Source organism: Mesoplodon bidens (genome assembly GCF_964165515.1).
Source record: "Mesoplodon bidens genome assembly, chromosome: 11".
In the NCBI taxonomy this organism is placed as follows: Eukaryota; Metazoa; Chordata; class Mammalia; order Artiodactyla; family Ziphiidae; genus Mesoplodon; species Mesoplodon bidens.
The window spans coordinates 71,433,376-71,454,541 of NC_138167.1; the positions used below are offsets into that span (position 1 = coordinate 71,433,376).

At 46.5% G+C, this 21,166-nt stretch overlaps 1 protein-coding gene across 1 annotated transcript in view; it reads left to right on the forward strand.

Annotated features, from left to right (window-relative positions):
• Positions 1 to 20,476, forward strand: part of LARGE1 (LARGE xylosyl- and glucuronyltransferase 1) — a 594,073-nt gene extending 573,597 nt beyond the window's left edge. The window contains exons 13-15 of the mRNA XM_081247955.1: positions 12,461 to 12,607; positions 16,378 to 16,573; positions 18,972 to 20,476. Of these exons, the coding sequence (XP_081104081.1) occupies positions 12,461 to 12,607; positions 16,378 to 16,573; positions 18,972 to 19,169 (541 nt within the window). The 3' untranslated portion in view covers positions 19,170 to 20,476. The remainder of the gene's footprint in view (positions 1 to 12,460; positions 12,608 to 16,377; positions 16,574 to 18,971) is intronic.
• Positions 20,477 to 21,166: the final 690 nt, after the last annotated feature.

Consider the following 21,166-nt stretch of genomic DNA (forward strand, 5'->3'; position numbering starts at 1 on the left):
TGAGCCTCGTGGGAGGATCCTAGGGTGCAGGCGGCCTGTGCAGGCTGAGGAAGGGAGAGAGACGTTTACAAACACCCTCCATGCACCTGGTGTTGTGCTAGGTGCTTGACATATGTTTTTTGGGGTTTTTGTTTGTTTGTTTTGTTTTGGCCATGCTGCGCTGGCATGCGGGCTCTTAGTTCCCTAACCAGGGATCGAACCCACGCCCCCTGCAGTGGAAGTGCAGAGTCTTAACCACCCGACCACCAGGGAAGTCCCCAAATGTTATCTTTTTTAATCACAAACGTTATCATTTTTTAAATGCAAAAGATAAACTTGATCAAAAGTCATATGTATTTAAGTGGCAGAAGTACAGTTACCACCCAGCTCTGTTGCTTCCAAAGGGCCCTCTTCACAGTACCACCCTCTCTCTCACATAAGACGACTGCAAACTGATTCCTTCATTCCCTACGTATTTATTGCATGCCTGCTGTGTGCCTGACACAGTGCCAGAGCTAGAAACATAACCATGAACAAGGCTCGTCCTTGACCTCGAGCCTCGCAGAGCTGATAGGTACATAAGCAGGCACTCTGCGTCTTATTACCACTGCCACCACCGCCATCCTCGGTGAGCAAAAAAGTCCAGGATGATGCCCACCGTCCCTAATTATTAGAGAAATGTGCATCAAAACTACAATGAGGTATCACCTCCCACCTGTCAGAATGGCCAGATCAAAAAGTCTACAAGCAGTAAACGCTGGAGAGGGTGTGGAGAAACGGGAACCCTCCTACACCGTTGGTGGGAATATAAATTGGTACAACCACTATGGAGGACAGTACGGAGGTTCCTTAAAAGACTAAAAATAAAACTACCATATGATCCAGCAATCCCACTCCTGGGCATATATCCAGAGATAACCATAATTTTAAGAGATACGTGCACCTCAGTGTTCATAGCAGCACTATTTACAATAGCCAAGACACGGAAGCAACCTAAGTGTCCATGGACAGATGAATGCATAAAGAAGATGTGGCACATATATACAATGGAATATTACTCAGCCGTAAAAAAATGAAATAATGCCATTTGCAGCAACATGCATGGACCTAGAGATTATCATACTAAGTGAAATAAGCCAGAGAAAGACAAATACCATAAGATAATCACTTATATGTGGAATCTTAAAAAATGATACAAATGAACTTGTTTACAAAATAGAAACAGACTCACAGACATCAAAAACAAACTTATGGTTACCAAAGTGGAAGTGGGGAGGGATAAATTAGGAGTTTGGAATTAACATATACACACTACTATATATAAAATACATAATCAACAAGGACCTACCGTATAGCACAGGGAACTCTACTCACGATTCTGTAATAACCTATATGGCAAAAGAATCTGAAAAAGAATGGATACACGTATATGTATAACGGAATCACGTTGCTGTACACCTGAAACTAACACAACATTGTAAAACAATTGTACTCCAATATAAAATAAAAAGAAAAGTCCAGGACGAACCAGTCCCAAAGAAGATGTAGCCCTATCATCAAGGGGGACACATCAAGGCCAACAGAGGTGGGCAGGGGAGGTGCAGGGAAGCAAAGTTCTCTAATTGGCTGCACACAAAGCCTTAAGAGAAAGCGTGATACTGTTCTGGGGTTTCAGAAACAGACGCGCACTCCAGCACAAAGTTCTTTCCCTCCTCCCATTCCTTGTAATATAACTTTCCTGTGAGTGAGTCCTGGGAACTTGTATGAGCATCGCTTGGATTCCTTACAACACAGGGTTGATTAAACAGTGGGCTCTCTGACATTTGATGCTGTGGACATCTGAGGCTCAGAGAGCCGATGTCTCATTCTCTCCTGGCATCCTGACAGCAGCCCCAGTGCCTTCGGCCCCATGGTTCCAAGCAGTTTGTCACTTGTCAGCACCAGCCTCAGCCATTCATTGCACCAACACAAAGAAATCAGCCCAACCACTTCTGTTATAGGAGTGGAAGCTCTCGTGTCTAGAGAGTGAGGATCTCCATCCCTGCCCAGGCAGTAGGGGCAACAAGATGTGTCCAGATGGTAACCAACATCAAGAGGGCCGATGCATAAAACAATTACCCTGATCAAAGCCCAAGAGGGTGAGAAGATGTTCTCCAGAACTCTGGGACGTTGTTCTAAAGCTAAGGGCAGCGGGAGTGGTCTTTAGCACCAAGTGCAGAGAAAAGAAAGATGAGAATGGAGAAGTCTGTTGGATTTGACAGTGAGGGGCCATTGCCAACCTTGGCCTGATCCAAGGAGTCAGAGGCAGACTGTAGTTGTTAGAGAAACTATTGGATGGTAAAGAAAAAAAAAAAATTAGTGCAGGAGCTCAGTAAGCCAGGAGGTCAACGCCCGTCTCTGCACCCCCAAACACTACCTGTGTTCTAGCCTCTGCCCAGTTAGCTGCTACAACGTGGGATCCACCATTGGGATGCCATGTAAGGAGCACCAGCATGCAGGCTGCAGCCTGCTGCCATCGCCCTCCATCCCCTTCCTGACCTCTCCCACCAACTGCCTTAATCCATGAGCTCCAAGAAGCTCATTGCTCTAGCTGCAAAGTCACCACATTAACAGACTTGGTCCACATAGATCCTGTGATTATTGATCTTTCCAGGTTATTTTTACACTGGTGCAGCCTTAATTCATACAATGATGATTTTATCATCATCATCATTTGTTGTTTTAAGGCAAATTACTTAACCTCTCAGAGTTTGAATGTCTTCTTCAGTAAACTGGGAATACTAGTACATATGTCATAGTATATCAGCAATGATTCAAGGAGTAATGCCTATAAAGTGCCTGGCACAGTGCTTGTTACTGAAATGTTGAAGAAGTACAAGCACTTTTGATTACTGTTTATTGATCACTTACAATGTACCAGGTGTGTTCTAAGAAATTCAGTTCCCCTGAATCCTATATGCTTTCTTATTTCCAAATTTTGCAAATACCTTGAACCCCCTCCCCTGACTGGCTAACTTCTGCTTTTTTTTTTTTTTTTTTACTTATTTATTTTTGGTTGAATTGTGTCTTTGTTGTTGTGCACGGGCTTCCTCTAGTTGAGGCAAGGGTGGGGCTACTCTTTGTTGCGATGTGCGGGCTTCTCATTGCAGTGGCTTCTCATTGCGGAGCACGGGCTCTAGGCGTGCGGGCTTCAGTAGTTGTGGCGTATGGGCTTAGTTGCTCCGTGGCATGTGGGAACTTCCCGGACCAGGGCTCGAACCCGTGTCCCCTGCATTGGCAGGCGGATTCTTAACCACTGTGCCACCAGGGAAGTCCCACTTCTGCTTTTTAGAACACAGCTCAACCAATGGCATTTTTCACAGAACTAGAACAAAAAAATTTTGAATTTACATGGAAACACAAAAGACTCCGGGGCTTCCCTGGTGGTGCAGTGGTTGAGAGTCCGCCTGCCGATGCAGGGGACACGGGTTCGTGCCCCGGTCTGAGAAGATCCCACGTGCCGTGGAGCCAGCGCCTCCAGAGCCTGTGCTCCGCAATGGGAGAGGCCACAACAGTGAGAGGCCCGCATACCGAAAAAAAAAAAAAAAGACCCCGAATAGCCAAAGCAATCCTGAGAAAGAAAAACAGAGCTGGAGGAATCAGACTCCCTGACTTCAGACTATACTACAAAGCCAGAGTAATCAAGACAATATGTTACTGGCACAAAAGCAGAAATATAGATCAATGGAACAGGATAGAGAGCCCAGAAATAAATTCAGGCACCTATGGTCAATTTAACAGAGAAAAGACAGTCTCTTATAATACTGTGCAGTGCAGATTTGCCTACCTGTGTCTTTCCAATTCTGTCTTCTTAGGTTATAGGTCCAGGAATGGGCCTGCTGGATCATATGGTAGCTCAATGAAAAGACAGTCTCTTCAATAAGTGGTGCTGGGAAAACTGGACAGCTACATGTAAAAAAAATGAAATTAGAACATTCTGTAACAAACACCATACACAAAAATAAACTCAAAATGGATCAAAGACCTAAATGTAAGGCCCGACACTATAAAACTCTTAGAGGAAAACATAGGCAGAACACTTTTTCACAGAAATCACAATGGTATCTTTTTTAATCCACCTTCTAGAGTAATGAAAATAAAAATAAACAAATGGGACTTAATTAAACTTAAAAGCTTCTGCACAACAAAGGAAACCATAAACAAAATGAAAACACAACCCACAGAATGGGAGAAAATATTTGCAAATGAAGTGACCAACAAGGGATTAATTTCCAAAATATACAAACAGCTCATGTAGCTCTATGTCAAAAAAACAAACAAGCCAATTGAAAAATGGGCAGAAGAACTAAACATATTTCTCCAAAGAAGACATACAGGTGGCCAATAGACACATGAAAATTACTCAACATCACTAATTATCAGAGAAATGCAAATCAAAACTACAATGAGATATCACCTCACACCAGTCAAAATCACCATCATGAAAAAGTTGACAAATAATAAATGCTGGTGAGGGTGTGGAGAAAAGGGAACCCTCTTACACTATTGGTAGGAATGTAAATTGATGCAACCATTATGGAGAAGAGTATGGAGTGTCCTTAAAAAGCTAAAAATAGAACTACCATATGATCCAGCAATCCCACTCTGAGGTATATATCCAGAGAAAACCATAATTCAAAAAGATACATGCACCCCAATGTTCATTGCTGCACTGTTTACAATAGCCAAGACATGGAAGCAACCTAAAAGTCCATCACAGATGAATGGGTAAAGAAGATGTGGTATGTGTGTGTGTGTGTGTGTGTATATATATATATATATATATATATATATATATATATAATCAATATTACTCAGCCATAAAAAAAGAATGAAACAATGCCATTTGCAGCAACATGGATGGACCTAGGGATTATCATACTAAGTGAAGTCAGACAGAGAAAGACAAATACCACATGATATCACTCATGTGTGGAATCTTTTTTTAAAAAAGATACAAATGAACTTATTTACAAAAACAGATTTACAGATATTGAAAACAAACCTATGGTTACCAAAGGGGAAAGGTGGAGGTGGAGGGGTAAATCAGGAGCTTGGGATAAACACCCACACACTACCATGTATAAGATAGATAACCAACAAGCACCTACAGTATAGCTCAGGGAACTCTACTCAGTCCTCTGTGATAACCTATATGAGAAAAGAATCTAAAAATGAATGAATATATGTATATGTATAACTGAATCACTTTGCTGTACACCTGAAACTAACAAAACATTATAAAACTGTACTCCAATAAAATTAAAAATTTTTTTAAGTGTATCATCTTAACCCATCTATACATTTTAAAGTGTATAGGTTAGTGGCATTAAAAGAATATTCTCATTGTTTTGCAGCCATCACCATCATCTATCTCCAGAATTCTTTGTGCCTTCAAAACTGGAATAACTCCCCATTCCCTCTGCTCAGTGCCTGATCATCTTTAGTATACTTTTTGTCTCTATGAAAAAATGAAAAGGCCGTAGCTCAGTGATGGGAAGTTACACACCAGAGAGCCTACACTTGTGCCTCTCCCTCCCTCCACTTTGGGCTCTGTCAGGACAGAGGTTATATCTGTTCACCCAGCTCTGGACTCAATATTTCTGGTCTGGCTTCATAAATATTCACTAATTAATGAATATATTATTCTTAGTTCTCTTCATAACCAAGCCTGTGAAGTATTTATTATCATCAAGATAAGGAAACAAAAGCCCAGAGTTAAGAAAATTGCCCATGATTACACGATTAGTGAAGTGGTATTGAGATAGAATCAGCATTGTCTGATGTGGAAGGTCATGCTCTTTTTCTCACTCTTCAGCCTCTCTTCAAACTGGCAGCCCCTGAGAGAGACCCATTCCCCACATGTATTGAAAATCGTTCTAGTAGGCTCCTCTTGAAACATCAGACTATCTGGCCATCCCATAAGGTAGCACCTGTATTACATCAAGGGCCTCGTAATTGACCTCCCAGCTTCTACCCAGGTGACACTACAGTGGGCTCTCAACACAGCAGCAGAGTGATTCTTTTAATCAACACAGCAGCAGAGTGATTCTTTTAATACAGAAAGCAGATCCTCTCACTCAGCTCCGAGTTCCCTGGTGGCTCCCCATCTCACCGAGTAAGATCTCAAGACCTTTGTATTAGTTTCCTGTTGCTGCTGTAAGGATGCTGAAAAGGGTCTGTGGAGGCTAAAATCAAGGTGTCAACAGGGCTGCTCTCTGAAGGCTCTAGGGGAGAATCTGTTTTCTTGCTGCCGGGAGACCACCCACATTCTTTGGCTTGTGGCCACATCACTCCAGCCTCTGCTTCCTAACTCCCTCTTAGAAGGATCCTCTCTGTTACACTGAATCCACCTGAATAATCCAGGATAACCTTCCTGTCTCAGCATCCTTAGGCACATCTGCGGAGTCCCTTTTGCTGTGTAAGGTAACGTAGCTGCAGTTTCCTGGGATTAGGAGGTGGTGATCACTGGGGGAGAGGCGGGGGAGGCGTTTGCCCACCACACCCTTCAGTGATCTGTAAGGCCCTGTATTATCTGCAGCACCCTCCCCCTCCCCCAGGACCTTTCTGGTCCCCTTCCTAGGTACTCTCTCTGTTCCTTACTGTGCTTTTGCCATTAGGACCTTTGCACTGGCTGTTTCCCTAGCCCAGAAAGCTCTTAACCCAGGTCACCGCATGGCATGCTCCCTCGCTTACTCCAGGTACCTGTTTTAGATACCCCCTTCTCCATGACGCCTGCCTATTTAAAAGTACAACCCAGCCTCCACCTCCGGCATTCCTAACACCCCTCACCCAGCTCCGTTCTCTCTCAGCAGGTCTCACTTTCCAACACACTATGTGATTCACTATTTGTTCTTCTCGTCTGTCCCCCACCTGTAAAATGTCAGCTCCACGAAGGCAGGGATTTCTGCCTGTTCTATTTACCAGTATATCCCAAGTGCTTCAACAGTGCCTGGCACAGAGTGGAACAAGCGAGGAACCAATGAAAGAGCAAAGTGGGAAAATCCAGGGTGGGCGCCAGGCTTTCTGAGCACGGTCAGGCTGGCATGAGAAGAGGGACGGGCACTCATGCCGATGGCCAGCGCACATCAGTGCTTGTCACCTGCCAGGCACGGATTAAGAATTTTATGTATAGGAGCTCATTCAATCCTCACAAACACCCTCTGAGATTAATGCTGTGATCACCATCCCCATCTTTACAGATAGAAACTGGGGAACAAAGAGGTTAAGTAATCAGCCGGGTTGCAAACCTAAGCCTCCCAGCCTCAGAGCCCTCATCTTCACCACTGATGAGGGGACGTCATTAGAACCACACAATGCATCCCTGTTTCTTATTTCTCTGAGACACTTTCCCGTAATCTCTTCATGCCAGGAACCTGGGCTGTTTTCCTGGTGACAGAGACCTGCCTCTAGGGCAAAGGATGGAGTTAAAGAGAGAGGAAGAGAGGGAGCGTGTGTGTGTGTGTGTGCACACACGCGTGCATGCATGTTTGTGCATACGCAGTCAACTGCCAGAGTCCGTCTTCAGGTTTGGTCATTTTAAGCACCAGGAAGCCCATCTACCTAACAGTGTACTCTTTCATGCTGTTTCTTCAACTTAGCGCTAAGCCCCATGAAAGCCTGCAGTCTCTGCCCACCTCCGTCCCCTCAACTGGCACAGAAGCCTTGCTACTCACACACACACCCCCACCGCAAACCCGGTCACCAGTTTTACCAAATGCGAGCAAAAAAGGCCATGAACTATTTGCATACTTGAGTAAGCTAGCACGAGACGCTGAGGGGAAAAGATGCACAGGAGAGGAGATGGGGGACTTGGAAGACAGACACCACCCAGCTCCCAGTTTGCTACCAGGTCGGCTCCACCAGACTGGAAGGGATGAATTTACTCTGTCAGAAACACCTGAATTGTTTTTGACATGAGGAAGAACTCGAGGAGCTGGCTGGAGACCGAAATCAAATAAACTCTGTTTCCATCAAGCAGGCTGGCAAGCCAGAAATCTGTCCTGGTTGTGGGCAGTTGGTGGCCTTTTCTGAACCCTCTGCCCTCGTACTTTCTCTTGCACCAGGCCCAGTGGGAAGCTGAGCTGGGAAAGGGGACGCAAGCTCATTTGTGACTCAGTTATTCCAAGTCAGGGGCATGCCTGGCTCTAAATGATTATTTCATCCTCACAGCAGTTCTGATTGGTAAGAGAGGAGTGTTACCTCCATTTTACAGATGGAGAGCCTGTGACTACAGTGTCGCCAAGGTCACAGGAGGGTGGCAGGCAGGACCTGAACCCGGTGCCAGCTGCCTCTGAGTCACTGTGTTTGCCGTGCTCTGTTATACCTGCAGGTTTCTCATTTACTTCTGTAGATACCTAGGGTGTCTTTTACAAGTTTTCAGTCCAAAAATGTTCTAGTAGGTTTGTGAATATTGTTGAAGGGGTCCTGGACAAGGGCAAGTGGATCAATCAGGATTCTTCAGAGAAACAGAACCGTAGGATGGTTAGATGGCTGGATAGTGATTTTAAGGAATTGTGATGACTGGTGAGTTGGAAATCCATAGAGCATGTCAGTAGGCTGGAAACTCAGGCAGGATTTCTATGCGACCGTTTTGGGGCAGAATTCCTTCTTTCCCAGTTAAGCTTAGTTTTCGCTTTTAAGGCCTTAAACTGATTGGAGGAGACCCACCCACATTATCAAGGGTAAGGGCCTTTACTTAAAGTCAGCTGATTCTAAATGATAATCACATCCACAAAATACCTTCACAGCAACATCTAGACCTGCTTCTAAGGCAAAATGGGGGTTTTATAGAAGCCTCTTCTTGGAATAGAAGATAATTCCCCCTCTCATGGTCCCTGTACATAGGGGCAGCTCTGAGCTATGCTTCCCTGTGTGAAGCCCTGGCCAGGACCGACTGTGTGACCAACCAGCTGGGTACCACAGCCCAGCCTAATTGACACAAAACTAAGCATCAGGAACAGCAGCCATCATGTAGTCAGCACCTAGTATGTGCCAGGCACTGCGCCAGCACTTCTGCATGCACCGTGTGCTTTTTCTCATCAAAGTATTTAACCCATGCATGAACTCGGAGACTCAGAAGGGTTCAAGTGACTTGCCCAAGAGGAGTGGTAGAGTCAGCTAGAAACCACGTTTGCCTGGTTACTACTGTACCAGACTGCCTTCCAAAATCTTCAGTTTGAATACTCTAGATTAACCAGTCTCAGAGAGATGAATGATGGGACCCAGAACCACTCAGCTGGTCAGAGCTGGCTCTAGAACGCAGGTTTCTTGGCTCCCAGGCCAGCCTTCCCACCTCGCCATCCTGCCCTCCCCTGCTCCTGGAAGATTCTGCACTGGAAACACTCCATCCCCTGCTAGACTTGCTTTCCAGGTAGAGCATGGCCACAGACCATGCAACTCCAGGTTCAGCAGGCCCAGCCAAGGTAGTATGTGCCAGCAGGACACACTGCAGGAAAGCCCAGGCTGCCATTACCATCTCAAGGAACAGATGTGCTCAGAGTTGGTGCCCTGAAACCACTTTCTGGCTGAAACAACTTCATAATGAGACCCATTCAGGACATCAGTATCAAAGCCTCCTTGAGCTGAGGCTGAAACGGACCTATCTAGCGGCAAATCCATCTCCGTGGCATTTTGTGTTTTAGCGAGATTAAAGGGAATTTGCAGAAAACACTTGAGAGTCTGATGCTCTCTCTGCAGAGGGAAATAAGGTTTTCTAGGACTTGATTTTGTAGGGCATGCTGCTGACTGGGTCTACTTACTCTGAGCCTTGCAATATATTGGTGGTTTTGTTGCAAGCAACAGAAACCAGTGCTAGGCACTTAATTAAACTGAAAAGAAATCAAAGGGGGGAAAATGTTCAATGGTTTATCTTATGGAATCAAAGTAGGATTTGGAAAACCAATACTTGAGACCATAATTAACCCTGGGCAGCTCCGGGCCCCTCTGCAGTAGAAGTTCAGAAACCTCTGAGTGTTGCCTGATGTTAGGGCAAGTCAGCTCTGTGATCTCCAGTCTCTGCATCTGTTCAAATTTCCAAGAGTGAGAAACTAATTTGCTCAGCCCAAGTGTCTACCCCTGAAAACCCGGCCCTGGCCAGGGCTTCACATGTGTCAGCATGGCTCAGAGCTGCCCCTATGTACGGGGACCATGAGAGGGGGAATTATCTTCTATTCCAAGAAGTGGCTTCTATAATAACCTTGACTGTAATAGTAACTTGGGGTTTATATAGATAGAGACGTCCATGTTCATAGATCTCTATATCTACTGTGTATATGTGTACACTTCACCATTCCCTCAATAGTTCAGCCCTCCTAGCCTCCCACTCCATTTCCACAGCAATCATATCTTCAAATAATTAGCTGCAAATGCAATCTCGAGCCCCAATTTAGAGATACTTGCCCTTGGGCTTTAAGCATCCTGAGACATTTCAGATGAGAATGTAAGCACCAGGTGGGAAGAGACTTTGGATGTTTTGTTCTGTATTTCCAAGTGCCAAGCACAGTGCCTGGCACATAGTAGGTGCTCGGTGATTGTTGAATGAATGGCAACCACCCATCAGTGCTGGAACATCTTCCCTCCTCCCTCCAGGGGCTTCGCCATCTTGATCCAAGGGTATTCTTTAGACCCATATGTCCCATCCCTAACACCCATATCCGTAAATAAGGTACATACCTCTCCTGGGGGAAAGGTAATGAGCTCCAGCTCTGCCCATGACCAATGTAGGGTTGATACAAAAGAGAATGCCTGGCCATCAGTGAGGAAACTTCAGGTGTTCGTATGAAGTCATTGCTTAGAGAAGACAAAGAGAGAAATGCAGGCCAGAACAGGGTGACTCAGACCTCCGGTCCTCCAACCAGCTACATATAGCTCACCCAGATTCTATCTTGGTGTCATCGTTGATAAATCTCCCCTGAAATAGTGACATGAGGGCCATATATTATTTGGTATATAGTTAACTTAAGCATAATTATAAAGGGTGAACTGCAACTGATATTTGGAGGATTCCCACATCAATTTCCAGTCCATCTCAACCACCACCTTTGCACTGGGAGCTGGTGAGACCCCTTAACCAAGAGTGGTTTCCGAGACCTGACCTGCTTCCAAACCCTGCTACCTGCTACCGTTCTTCCAGGATGGCCGCTCTGTTCTTGTCCCACGCTGGCCAGGGCTAACATGTTACTTCCCTGTAGGGTGACTGCTCTTTGCAGCCCAGCCCCAGTCCCTGCGTATGCACAGGCTCAGAGTCCTGTTGAGTGAAAGTGACTTCAAGCAGTAAGCAGTTGTATTGCTCCGGAGGGCTGCTGCTTCCTGTATTTTTGCAAAATGCCTTCAATGCCTCGCATTACCCCAAGGGAGACTGCTTTCTCTGTCTCAGAGATAATGAGCAGACAGCCCAGGCTGGCCTGAGACCTGAGGGTCAGTGGTCTGAGCAGGAAGCCCGCATGAAGTATCAAAGCCACGGCCAAAGAGATGCTGGAAGGTGAAGCCAGGGAATAGGACAGCACTGCAGTGTAATAGGGACCATTTGTCGCTTCCAGCCTGTCATGTGCCAGGTGTACCAAACAGTACTAGTATTTCTGTTACCTTGTCCGGTCTCCACAGCAGCTCAGGGGCGAGTTATTATTGCCCCATTTTAGGGAGGAACCTGAGGTCGTGAGAAGCTAAATCACTTGTACAATATGGCAAGACTCCTAAAGTGGCAGAGCCAGGATTTCAATCCTGTCTGTGTCCATTACAAGCCTCGTGCACTGTGACCTTTCTGGGCCTTTCTCTCTTTCAAAGGTTGGCCACAGAGCTGGGCCATGGCAGATACATCCAGAAGGCAGGACATGGGTCTCAGAGGAGCAGAAGGCCAGGCTCAAAGGCCAGGAGTGAATGAGAGGATGAGGGATAGCAGAGCTCGGGCGCATTGGCTGCTGGCCGCGTGGGGTGTGTCTGGCCATTTTGAAGGCTCAGGATCTGAAGGAGAGGAAGGATTGAAGAGTCACAGAGACGGGACCCACAAATGCCCAAGTTGGTGATCACCTCATTAGCTTTATGTCCAACTCTCCTGTGGCCAGTGGTGCACTAGGAGCATGTGGCCGACCCAGCGGACCCAGCAAGTAGGCAGATCTCCAAACCCTGTGCGTCCCAGACACTTGGCTTTTGCACTTGGCTCTGACAGGGGCACACACTATGCAAGTGAGGGAGGGCCCCCAGCCTCTCGGCTCACTCTCCAGGAAGACGCCGCTCTCTGGTCCAGAGACAGCAGGACTCCCGAGTGGCAGTGGACCAGCTACCTCCCCGGGTAGACCAGTTGGCCTCCCCGGGCCTCGGCTCCCCCATCTTTAACCCGAGAGGCTGACCCCTTCCCTCTGCCAACCACCTCCACTCCATCCCGTGGGGAAGGCCTCTGCCTGGCATCACGGGGACCCTGTCTCTCTTCCTGCCCACTCTCCAGGAAGTCTGTCATCCAGCTCGACCTTGCCAACACCAAGAAGGTGATGATCGTCCCTGCGTTCGAGACGCTGCGCTACCGGCTCTCCTTCCCCAAGTCGAAGGCAGAGTTGCTGTCAATGCTGGACATGGGGACCCTCTTCACGTTCAGGTGAGTGGCCCTCACTGCCGCCTCCTGGGGGAGGGGGAGCCTGAAGCCCTTCTCGCTCCTGGGAACCCAGGCGCCAGAGCTGCTGGCCCAGACAGTTGTCATGGCCTTAGACCATTTTAAGGCCAAAAAAAGCACCGCTGGCCCCAAACTGTGTGCTTGGAGTGTTGTTTCTCTTCCCACGTGCCATGCGCTTTTTGTACGTGGGTGATTGACCTGTGTGTCCACATGCAGGGCAGTCAGCTTATTTCTCTTCCTACTTTACTCAGTTTAAGTTCCACTCCTGTCTCCCGGCTCTGATTCCTCTCTTGGTTTGTTCGTCCATTCAGTCGTTTGGTAAGTGCGTTTCGTCGTGGAGGCCGTCTCCCTTTTTCTTGTGGGTGGTCTGTTCTCCGAGGTCCTCGGGCCTGGGATGGGCAGCAGTAGCTTCAACCACTGAAGTCATCAAGGTGACTCCAAGGTTGGACGCAACAGATGTGGCAGCTGAGTTTCCTGTTGCCCGAGTGACAGTTTCGAACAAACCTTTCATTTCCCTGACTTCCTAGAACCCTAAGTCGTGCAGAAACATCGCAGAAGAGCTACCCTTCCACCTGTCCAAAGGGCCCAGAGAGACTGCAGGATAGCACAGGTGCCGATGGCTTCTGTCTGCAGGGGACAGGCTACAGCATTAAGGGCAGCGCCCCTGGGAGGGGAGTAGGAATCCTGCTCGGTCTCTTGACAGAGCAGTTGGAAGAAAGAGAGTTGCGCCTTCCTTCTGCTTCCATTTTAAAGAGAGACCTCCCTTTTGAACCGTGTAAGAATGGCCAACACTTCCTTTGAGATAAAGAACCTACATTTCTAGGCAATCTGAATTTTATTGGAAAGATCATAATAACTTAGGTCTTCATACCACTATTAAGTCACTAGAAGTTTCTGGAAGGTTTTCTCAAACATTATTTTGTGAAATAATTTTATCAGGTAGGTTACTCATGCAACAATTCAGAGATGCTCCCTTTTCACCTTTTATACAGATAAAAGAACTGAGGAGTGGAGGGGTCCTGGGGGAGCCAGGACTCAAACTCCAGCCTTCTTCCTCCCTCCAGAATTCTGGAAAGTAGCCTCAAAGAGTTAATACCCCACCAACCAATCCTCCTTTGTTTTTGGAAAAAAACAATAAGTTCCATTTATTGAGTGCTTAACATGAGCCAGGCACTGTGATCAGCTCCTTTAATCCTCACAACAAATCCATGAGGCAGATATGTTGTCCCCATTTTACAGATAAAGAAACCAAGGCTCTGAGAGGCTACATAACTTGCCAGGCCACACAGCCAGTACGTGACAGAGCCCGGATTCAGCCCAGGTCTGAGGAACTACAGAGCCTGTGCTCTTAACCGAAGTACCATCAGACCACTGATCAAGTCCTGAATTTTCTTACCAGTGTTTGAAGATGCATGCAAAACTAGAGACTCTAGATGCCATAGCCTGATGGCTGACCACCTGGCAAATTTCCAAGACATCCTTCCTTCCTTCTCCATCCCCAGATTATTTAAGAACTCATTTCAAGACCAAGTCCGTGGGCCTGAGAGCTGGGGTTTGGCCTGCTGTGTCCGTGATTGCTGCTCTGGCCAACAGCTTGCAAGCCACCATGCCAAGTGCTCAATTACAGACCTTCCCTCCGAGAAAATGATGAACTCTTAAGCCTCCTAGCAGCTGAAACCTACTCCATACTGCACCTGGAATGAGAAATCACCCGCACAACTACCCATCCATCCTCCAGGGCAGCGGTTCTGAGTGTGGTCCCTGGACCACTAGCATCAGCATCCCCTGGGAGATTGTTAGAAATGCCAAGTCTCGAGCCCCACCCCAGACCTACTGGATCAGAAACCCTGGGGGTGGAACGCAGATATCTGTTAGGAAAGAGTCCTCCAGGGGATTCTGATACACACTCACGTTGGAGAACCTCTGCTCAAAGCGGAGTGCCCCGCATCTCTGCTAGGCAACATCCCACAAGGTTGTACCCAGGAAATCTCTCTCATCACTATGTTTGGAGGCTGAGGGTGGGCTCAGCAAGTCCTGGGGACCACTGTCCACTGATCTGACAGTGCGTTTCTCGGGGCGTTGTCTGAAGCTTTTCTTTCTAGAATGTTCTTCGTCTTGGGCCCCATCTGCTGTTTCACTAGAGCCTCAGCCTCCTGCCATCTCTTTGGAGCTTCCAGAGGCACATGCCTGCCCCACTAACTGGCTTCTTCTGTCTCAGGGACCTCTCAAGGGTTTAGAGTGCTCATTCATTCATCAATCTCTTCAACTTAGTGCACAGCCATTGACCGCTTGCTCTAGATATAGGCCAGAGAGTGTGGTGACAGTGACATATAAGAAAGATAACCCAGCACAGTGGTTAAAGGTCCTGGCCCTTGAGCCAGGCTGCCTAGGTTTGAAGCTCAACTCCGCCACTGCTATCTGTAACTTGACACTGGGCACGTAGTAAGAATTTAAAACTATAGGTGTAGCATGTACAATATAACCAGTATAGAGTAAGTGCTTACTAAATACTGGCTTATTATCATTATTGTTGTATGGTTGTATTCATTTTTATTGCTATGTAACAAATTGCCACAAGTTTTGAAGCTCAAAACAATACAAATTTACTATCTCACAGTCTCTGAGGGTCAGAGGTCCAAGCATGGAATGGCTGGATGCTCTGCTTAGGGTTTCGTTTGGCTGAAATCAAAGTGTGGGCAAGGCTGCAGTTGTCCCTAGCGTGTGTGGTTCTCCTCCAGGCTCACTGGTCGTTGGCAGAATTCCTTTCCTTGTCATTGTACGACTGCCATGTGGCCCCCATAGGCATCTCAGGCATGGCTTTTTGCTTTCTTCCAGACTCAGATTTAAAGGTTCACATGATTAATTCAGGCCCACCCCCCATAATCTCCCTTGTAATTCTTCTAAAGTCAACTGATTAGTAACCGTAATTACATGTACTAAATCCCTTTTGCCATATAATGTAGCATAATCACGGAGGTGATACCATATTCACAGGTTCTGCCTCAAGAGGGAGAACATTATACAAGTGCAAGGTCACCCAGAAGAGAGTCTTCTGCCTTCCACAATGGTCCCTGGTAGGAATGACCCTTTTACAGACTAACATGCAGTTCCATATAAATGACAGAGAGCACTCCAGAAAGTCATGTACCCTTTCATAGTGATAGCCTCTTCATTAGTAAAGGATGTAGATAGTGGACTGTATTCGTTGCTGTAACAAAGTACTACCAACTGGGTGGCTTAAAGTGACAGAAACTTATTGTCACCATTCTGCAAGCCAGAAGTCCAAAATCAAGGTGATGGTAGTTCCTGGCTTCCTCCAAAGGCTCTTGGGAAGATTTCTTTCGTGCCTCTTTCCAGCTTCTGGTGGTGGCCAGCAATCCTTGGCGTTCCTTGGCTTGTAGGTGTATCACTTCAATTTCTGCCTTCATCTTCACATGGCATTCTTCCTGTGTATCTCCATATCCAAAATTTCCTCTTATAAGGACACCAGCCTTTGGATGAGACCCTGCAGTAATCCAATGTGACTTCCTCTTAACTTGATACATGTGCAGAGACCTTCTTTCCAAATAGGTCACGTTCTCAGGTACTAGGGGTTAGGGCTTGAACATAGCTTTGGGGGGGGGGGGTGCAGAGGACAAAGTGCAACCCACAACAAGGACTATATCAGCACATAGCTCTTCGTCCTCCAAACCAGCAGCATTTGGAAAGCTGAGCTTCCTTCCCTCCACTCAGTGGCTTTTCTCCATGTGACCCAGGTACCATGTCTGGACTAAAGGCCACGCACCCACAAACTTTGCCAAGTGGCGGACCGCCACCACGCCTTACCGGGTTGAGTGGGAGGCCGATTTCGAGCCGTATGTTGTCGTGAGACGGGACTGCCCTGAGTACGACCGGAGGTTTGTGGGCTTTGGCTGGAACAAGGTGGCTCACATCATGGAACTGGATGCCCAGGTGAGAAGAGTGAGACGTTATGGACCCGGTGCTGTGGGGAAAGGGGAGGCCTGGATCTTAAAGCTGGAAGGGCCTTGGAGATAAGACGCAGGGACCAGAGAAGGAACACAGCATGTTCAGGGATCTAGAGTGAGACCATGACAGTACTCATTCTCAGGGTTGTTGATTCCCAAACCTTTTCTCTTTCTTCTCCCTTGGGTGACAGACAGTTGGGTTCCCAGCCAGGACTCAGGCACATGTGAGTGTCCTGTGACAAACCATCTCACCCCCTCATCCTCATTCAACCCAGTGATGAAGGCAAGCAAATGATGGCCATTCATCACTCAGCCTGTGAGTCATGTAACTGACACAAAGCACTCTAGCACTTCGGTATAAATGACACAAAGCACGCAGCTGAGGAGCAGCTATTTATCTACCCTGTAACTAAAAGAGTGATGATGTTCAGGCTGTATTTAATCATGAAACCTTTTCATTCATTCAACTAATACTTAATTGAGCACCTACTTCAAAAGAAATCTCCTGCAGAATTCTAATAGGTAAAACCAGGGGTCTGCAAAGCTTTTCTCCAAAGAACCAGATAGTAAATTTGGGAGGCTTTGTGGGGCCTGCAAGTTTCTTTTTCAACTACTCAGTTCTGCCATTGTCGTTCAGTTGTAGACAGTATCTAAAGAATGGACGTGGCTGTGTTCCAATAAAACTTTATTTATTAAAGAACCTGCAGCCGGCCAGACACACCACAGCTTGGCAACCCATGTGTCAAACAAACAAAAGCAAAGCTATTCTGGTTCAGTTAGGAGAAGGATGCTTAGGCCACTCAACCCCACCCTTTGGTCTCTCTGTATGCTATTCTCCAAGGCACCTCCTCTTGGAGCACAGTGTAAATATTTCTCAACAGGAACATCCTGAATTCAGAAAAAGCAATGGATACTCAGTGCTGGCTGCCCTGAGTCACCTGGAGAACTTTCCAACAGTTCCAGTGTGTTTGAGAACAGTCCCAGGTGATTTGAATAAACCTCTAGGGTTGCAAACCACTGATGTAGATAGAAGGTTATGGAATAGTGTCCATATTTAACAACGGAGAACACGACCTTTAGTGTCCATTTTTTCGGTCTTGGAGGTGGTCCAGTGCTGCTCACAAACAGAAATGCTTAGTCTGCCTCAGCTTCTGCTTGAAAGAAATGTCGTAATATTCGTGCATCCAGCAGTGTGGTGAGGTGAACTGGTTCAATAAAGTTAATTTTTCCAGCACTGAGACCTGGGCTTTGTTATAGACAATTTTGACAGAACTCTTGAAAATTTGTTGCATATTTTCCTTGCTTTGCCAGACATAATTTTACTCTTTCTAGTGATTTAGGGAGATAATGAGTACACACCTGACAGGTAATCCAGCCACACCTATAGGAGCTGTTGGAATTGGTAGGGCTCTTTGTCCCCACATGAAACATCCCAAACAGCTAAGCTCCGGGAGTTCTTGCATTTTCTTTTCATGGTTTTTCTCACTCCTTTCTCACCATCAACTGTCATTTCTGGCTGCTGTCAGTATTCCTCCACCTGTAACAGCTACCTTTCCCCATCTTGAGGTTTCCCTTTGAGTTTATTCTGATCTGCTCTGGGCTGGGAAACTAGATGACCAAAGCTTATCAGACATTCTATCCAAAATCAGAGATTGTAATTCTGAGTGCAGCTGGGCTGGTTCTCCTTTGAGTTACACATCCCGAATTTATGTCATCTGTTTTGGCTATTTAGAGGCATTTTATTTTTTATCTGAGTTCCTGTCTATATTCTGCAAAGTGGAGAATACCATACGATGATTCGTAGTAAGGCTGTGTGGGTGAGCATTTTGGTTTTTGTTTGTTTTTTGTTGGGGTTTGTTTTGCTTTTGAGAATTTTGTTCTTGATGAGCTTCCGTCCAGTGGAGCATCTTTTTCCTCATTCCTTTTTTGTCCCCTCTTTTGTACTAATCTGACGAGACTGTTAAATCTCATCAAATCCTATGAGAAGTCACATAAGCAGATATCACTTAATCGAGCAAGAGAGTCTCCTGTGGCTTGCGTCATTCTAGAGCAAACATGTGGGTGTGTACTCACACTTAACCAGGAACGTTTTATGGGCCATAAGCTCTGCCCAGCACTCTCCATACATTACTGGTCATCTCTCAAGGTGGGTATTATTACTTTCACTTTATAGATGGGAAAACTAAGGCTCAGAGAAGCCAGGTAATGTGTCCAAGGTCATGGAGACAGCCCTGTACTGCTCCCCTCCACATGGTGGCGCTGCCCTGCTTCCTGGTGTCATTCACCACTTATTCCTTCGCTTAGTCAGGCGGCCATCCGCTTGGGTGTTCATCATACATCACTGGGGGCCCTGCAGGTCTCACACTGCTCTTGTCTGCTTCCAGGAGTATGAATTCATCGTGCTACCCAACGCGTACATGATCCACATGCCTCACGCCCCTAGCTTCGACATCACCAAGTTCCGGTCCAACAAGCAATACCGCATCTGTCTCAAAACCCTGAAGGAAGAGTTTCAGCAGGACATGTCCCGCCGCTACGGCTTTGCCGCCCTCAAATATCTCACGGCCGAGAACAACAGCTAGCACCAAGAAGCCCGTCACAAGGGAGAGACGTTCTACAAGGGGGAGAGCCACTTGCTGTTTGGGGCCCAGCCTTCAAACTCAAATTGAGCACCGCTTTTTTTGGTTTGTTTTTATTTGTCTCTTTGGCCCAACAAAGCTGCCCTCACTACGGAGATCTGGGACAAGGATCCGGCCAGTCCCTCTCTGGCCCATGACCCATCACTCCCAGAGTGTGGAAAAACAGCCCACCTACGTGGTCTCTCCAAGAATGGGACACAGAGGGTGAGAGGGAGCAAGGGGGTTATCCTACCGCAAAGGCACACCACAGGCAGGTCTTCAGGATATTCTCATTGCTTTTTTTAAAAAAAAAAAAAAAAAAAAAGAGAAGGCAGGGTGTAGGGGTTAGCCGTCCAAGGAAATAAAAGCAAAAATGTCTCTTCATCAGAGAAGACTTTCTTCTTCACCCTGCAGTTCAACTGGGTATCCAAAAGGAGGGCACACCAGTGATCAGAACTGTTTGGGAAAACCCAGTGGGGACACTGTACTTGGCAGGACCTAGAGGTGGGATTAGTTGGTTCTTTATCCTCAAGGTCACTCTTGTTTTGGGGGATTTTGTTTATTTGTTTATTTTTGGTCTGGGAATCCCAAATAGAAAACCTGATCCTTTAAGGCTCTGAAGGAAAAACAGCTGCCTTAGCTGACGTCCCTCTATCAGCAGCGGCCCAACAAGGAGGACGGGAGTCTGCGGCCAATATTTACATGGGTCGCCTTCTTCGGGATGGTCACCGAGGCCCCATGACCTTGAATTCCCTACTCTCCAGAATCCCAGGGCTCTGATGGGGACTGTGGAAGTACAGAGACCAGCTGTTTTACAACCAGTCACATTCTCTATTGGCAGTGACTGATTCATGGGGACAGGGCTTTAAAGGGACGGTTTCCATGCACGTGAAAGGTACGAACCTCTCAGGCCTTTAGAAGAACTTTCGTAATTCACTCGAGCCCAGTCCTGAAGATTTACAAGCCCGTTTGGAGAACTTCGGGAAGAATGTGTTGGGCTCCACTGTGCTCACGTCCACTCGCTGCAGCTGGGACGAGGTCATGACCTCAGGCTCCCTTGGGGACCCATCCAAGGGTAGGCCAGCACCTTTACCGTTACACAGATTGAAGGGACACTGGACTTTTTAGCCATTTTCTTGAATCTTCAATGTTAATGTTGTGTTTACATTGATGAGAACAAGAGTCAGGGCCCTCCTCTCTGCCGGGCTGTTTGTATCAAGTTGCAGTGTGACCAGCAAACGCTGCATCAATAAACGAAAGTACAGACTGTTTCTTCCCCACTCCCCTCCCAGTCTTGTAAGGAGCTACCGGACACACTTCCGTGTAGAGAGCAAAGTCGGTAAACAGCAACTTTACACTTTCTGTTCTCCCGTTGTGTTCTCTCATTGCTTGAACTTGAACCTCTTTTTTCTCTTTGCCTGAGGTTAGATCTCACTTCATGCTCCAACCCTCAGAGCATTTTCACATTTTCCATTTAGCTTCTGTCTCAATACTGAAGGCCAGATGTTTTAGGTAGCAGATGTGGGCCAGCAAGGTAAATCGTGGCGACTGTCCTGTTAATCATGAAACGCCGCAGCAGCAGCCTGATTTATGAGAGGCCCTCAATGTGTTACGCAGTCACGGGCATTCACTCAGATTTACTGAAAAATTTAGGAAAACTATTAGGACTAATCCTCACACAGATATGCATAAGTTTGTGTGTGTGTATATGTCTCATTGTGTGTGTGTGTGTGTGTGTGTATATATATATCTCACATACATAAATTACATATATAGTATTTGTCATTACAAAAGTTATACATAAATACTGTAAAAAGCAAAACATCACAAAAGTATTCAAAGTTCATGTTAAAGTTTCCTTTTTCCATTGGTGTGTGGGAGCCAGCTTAGACCAGCTCACGACAACTTATTGTGCACATCTCTTTCCTACTCCTGTGTTCAGTGACATCACCTTTGTAGCG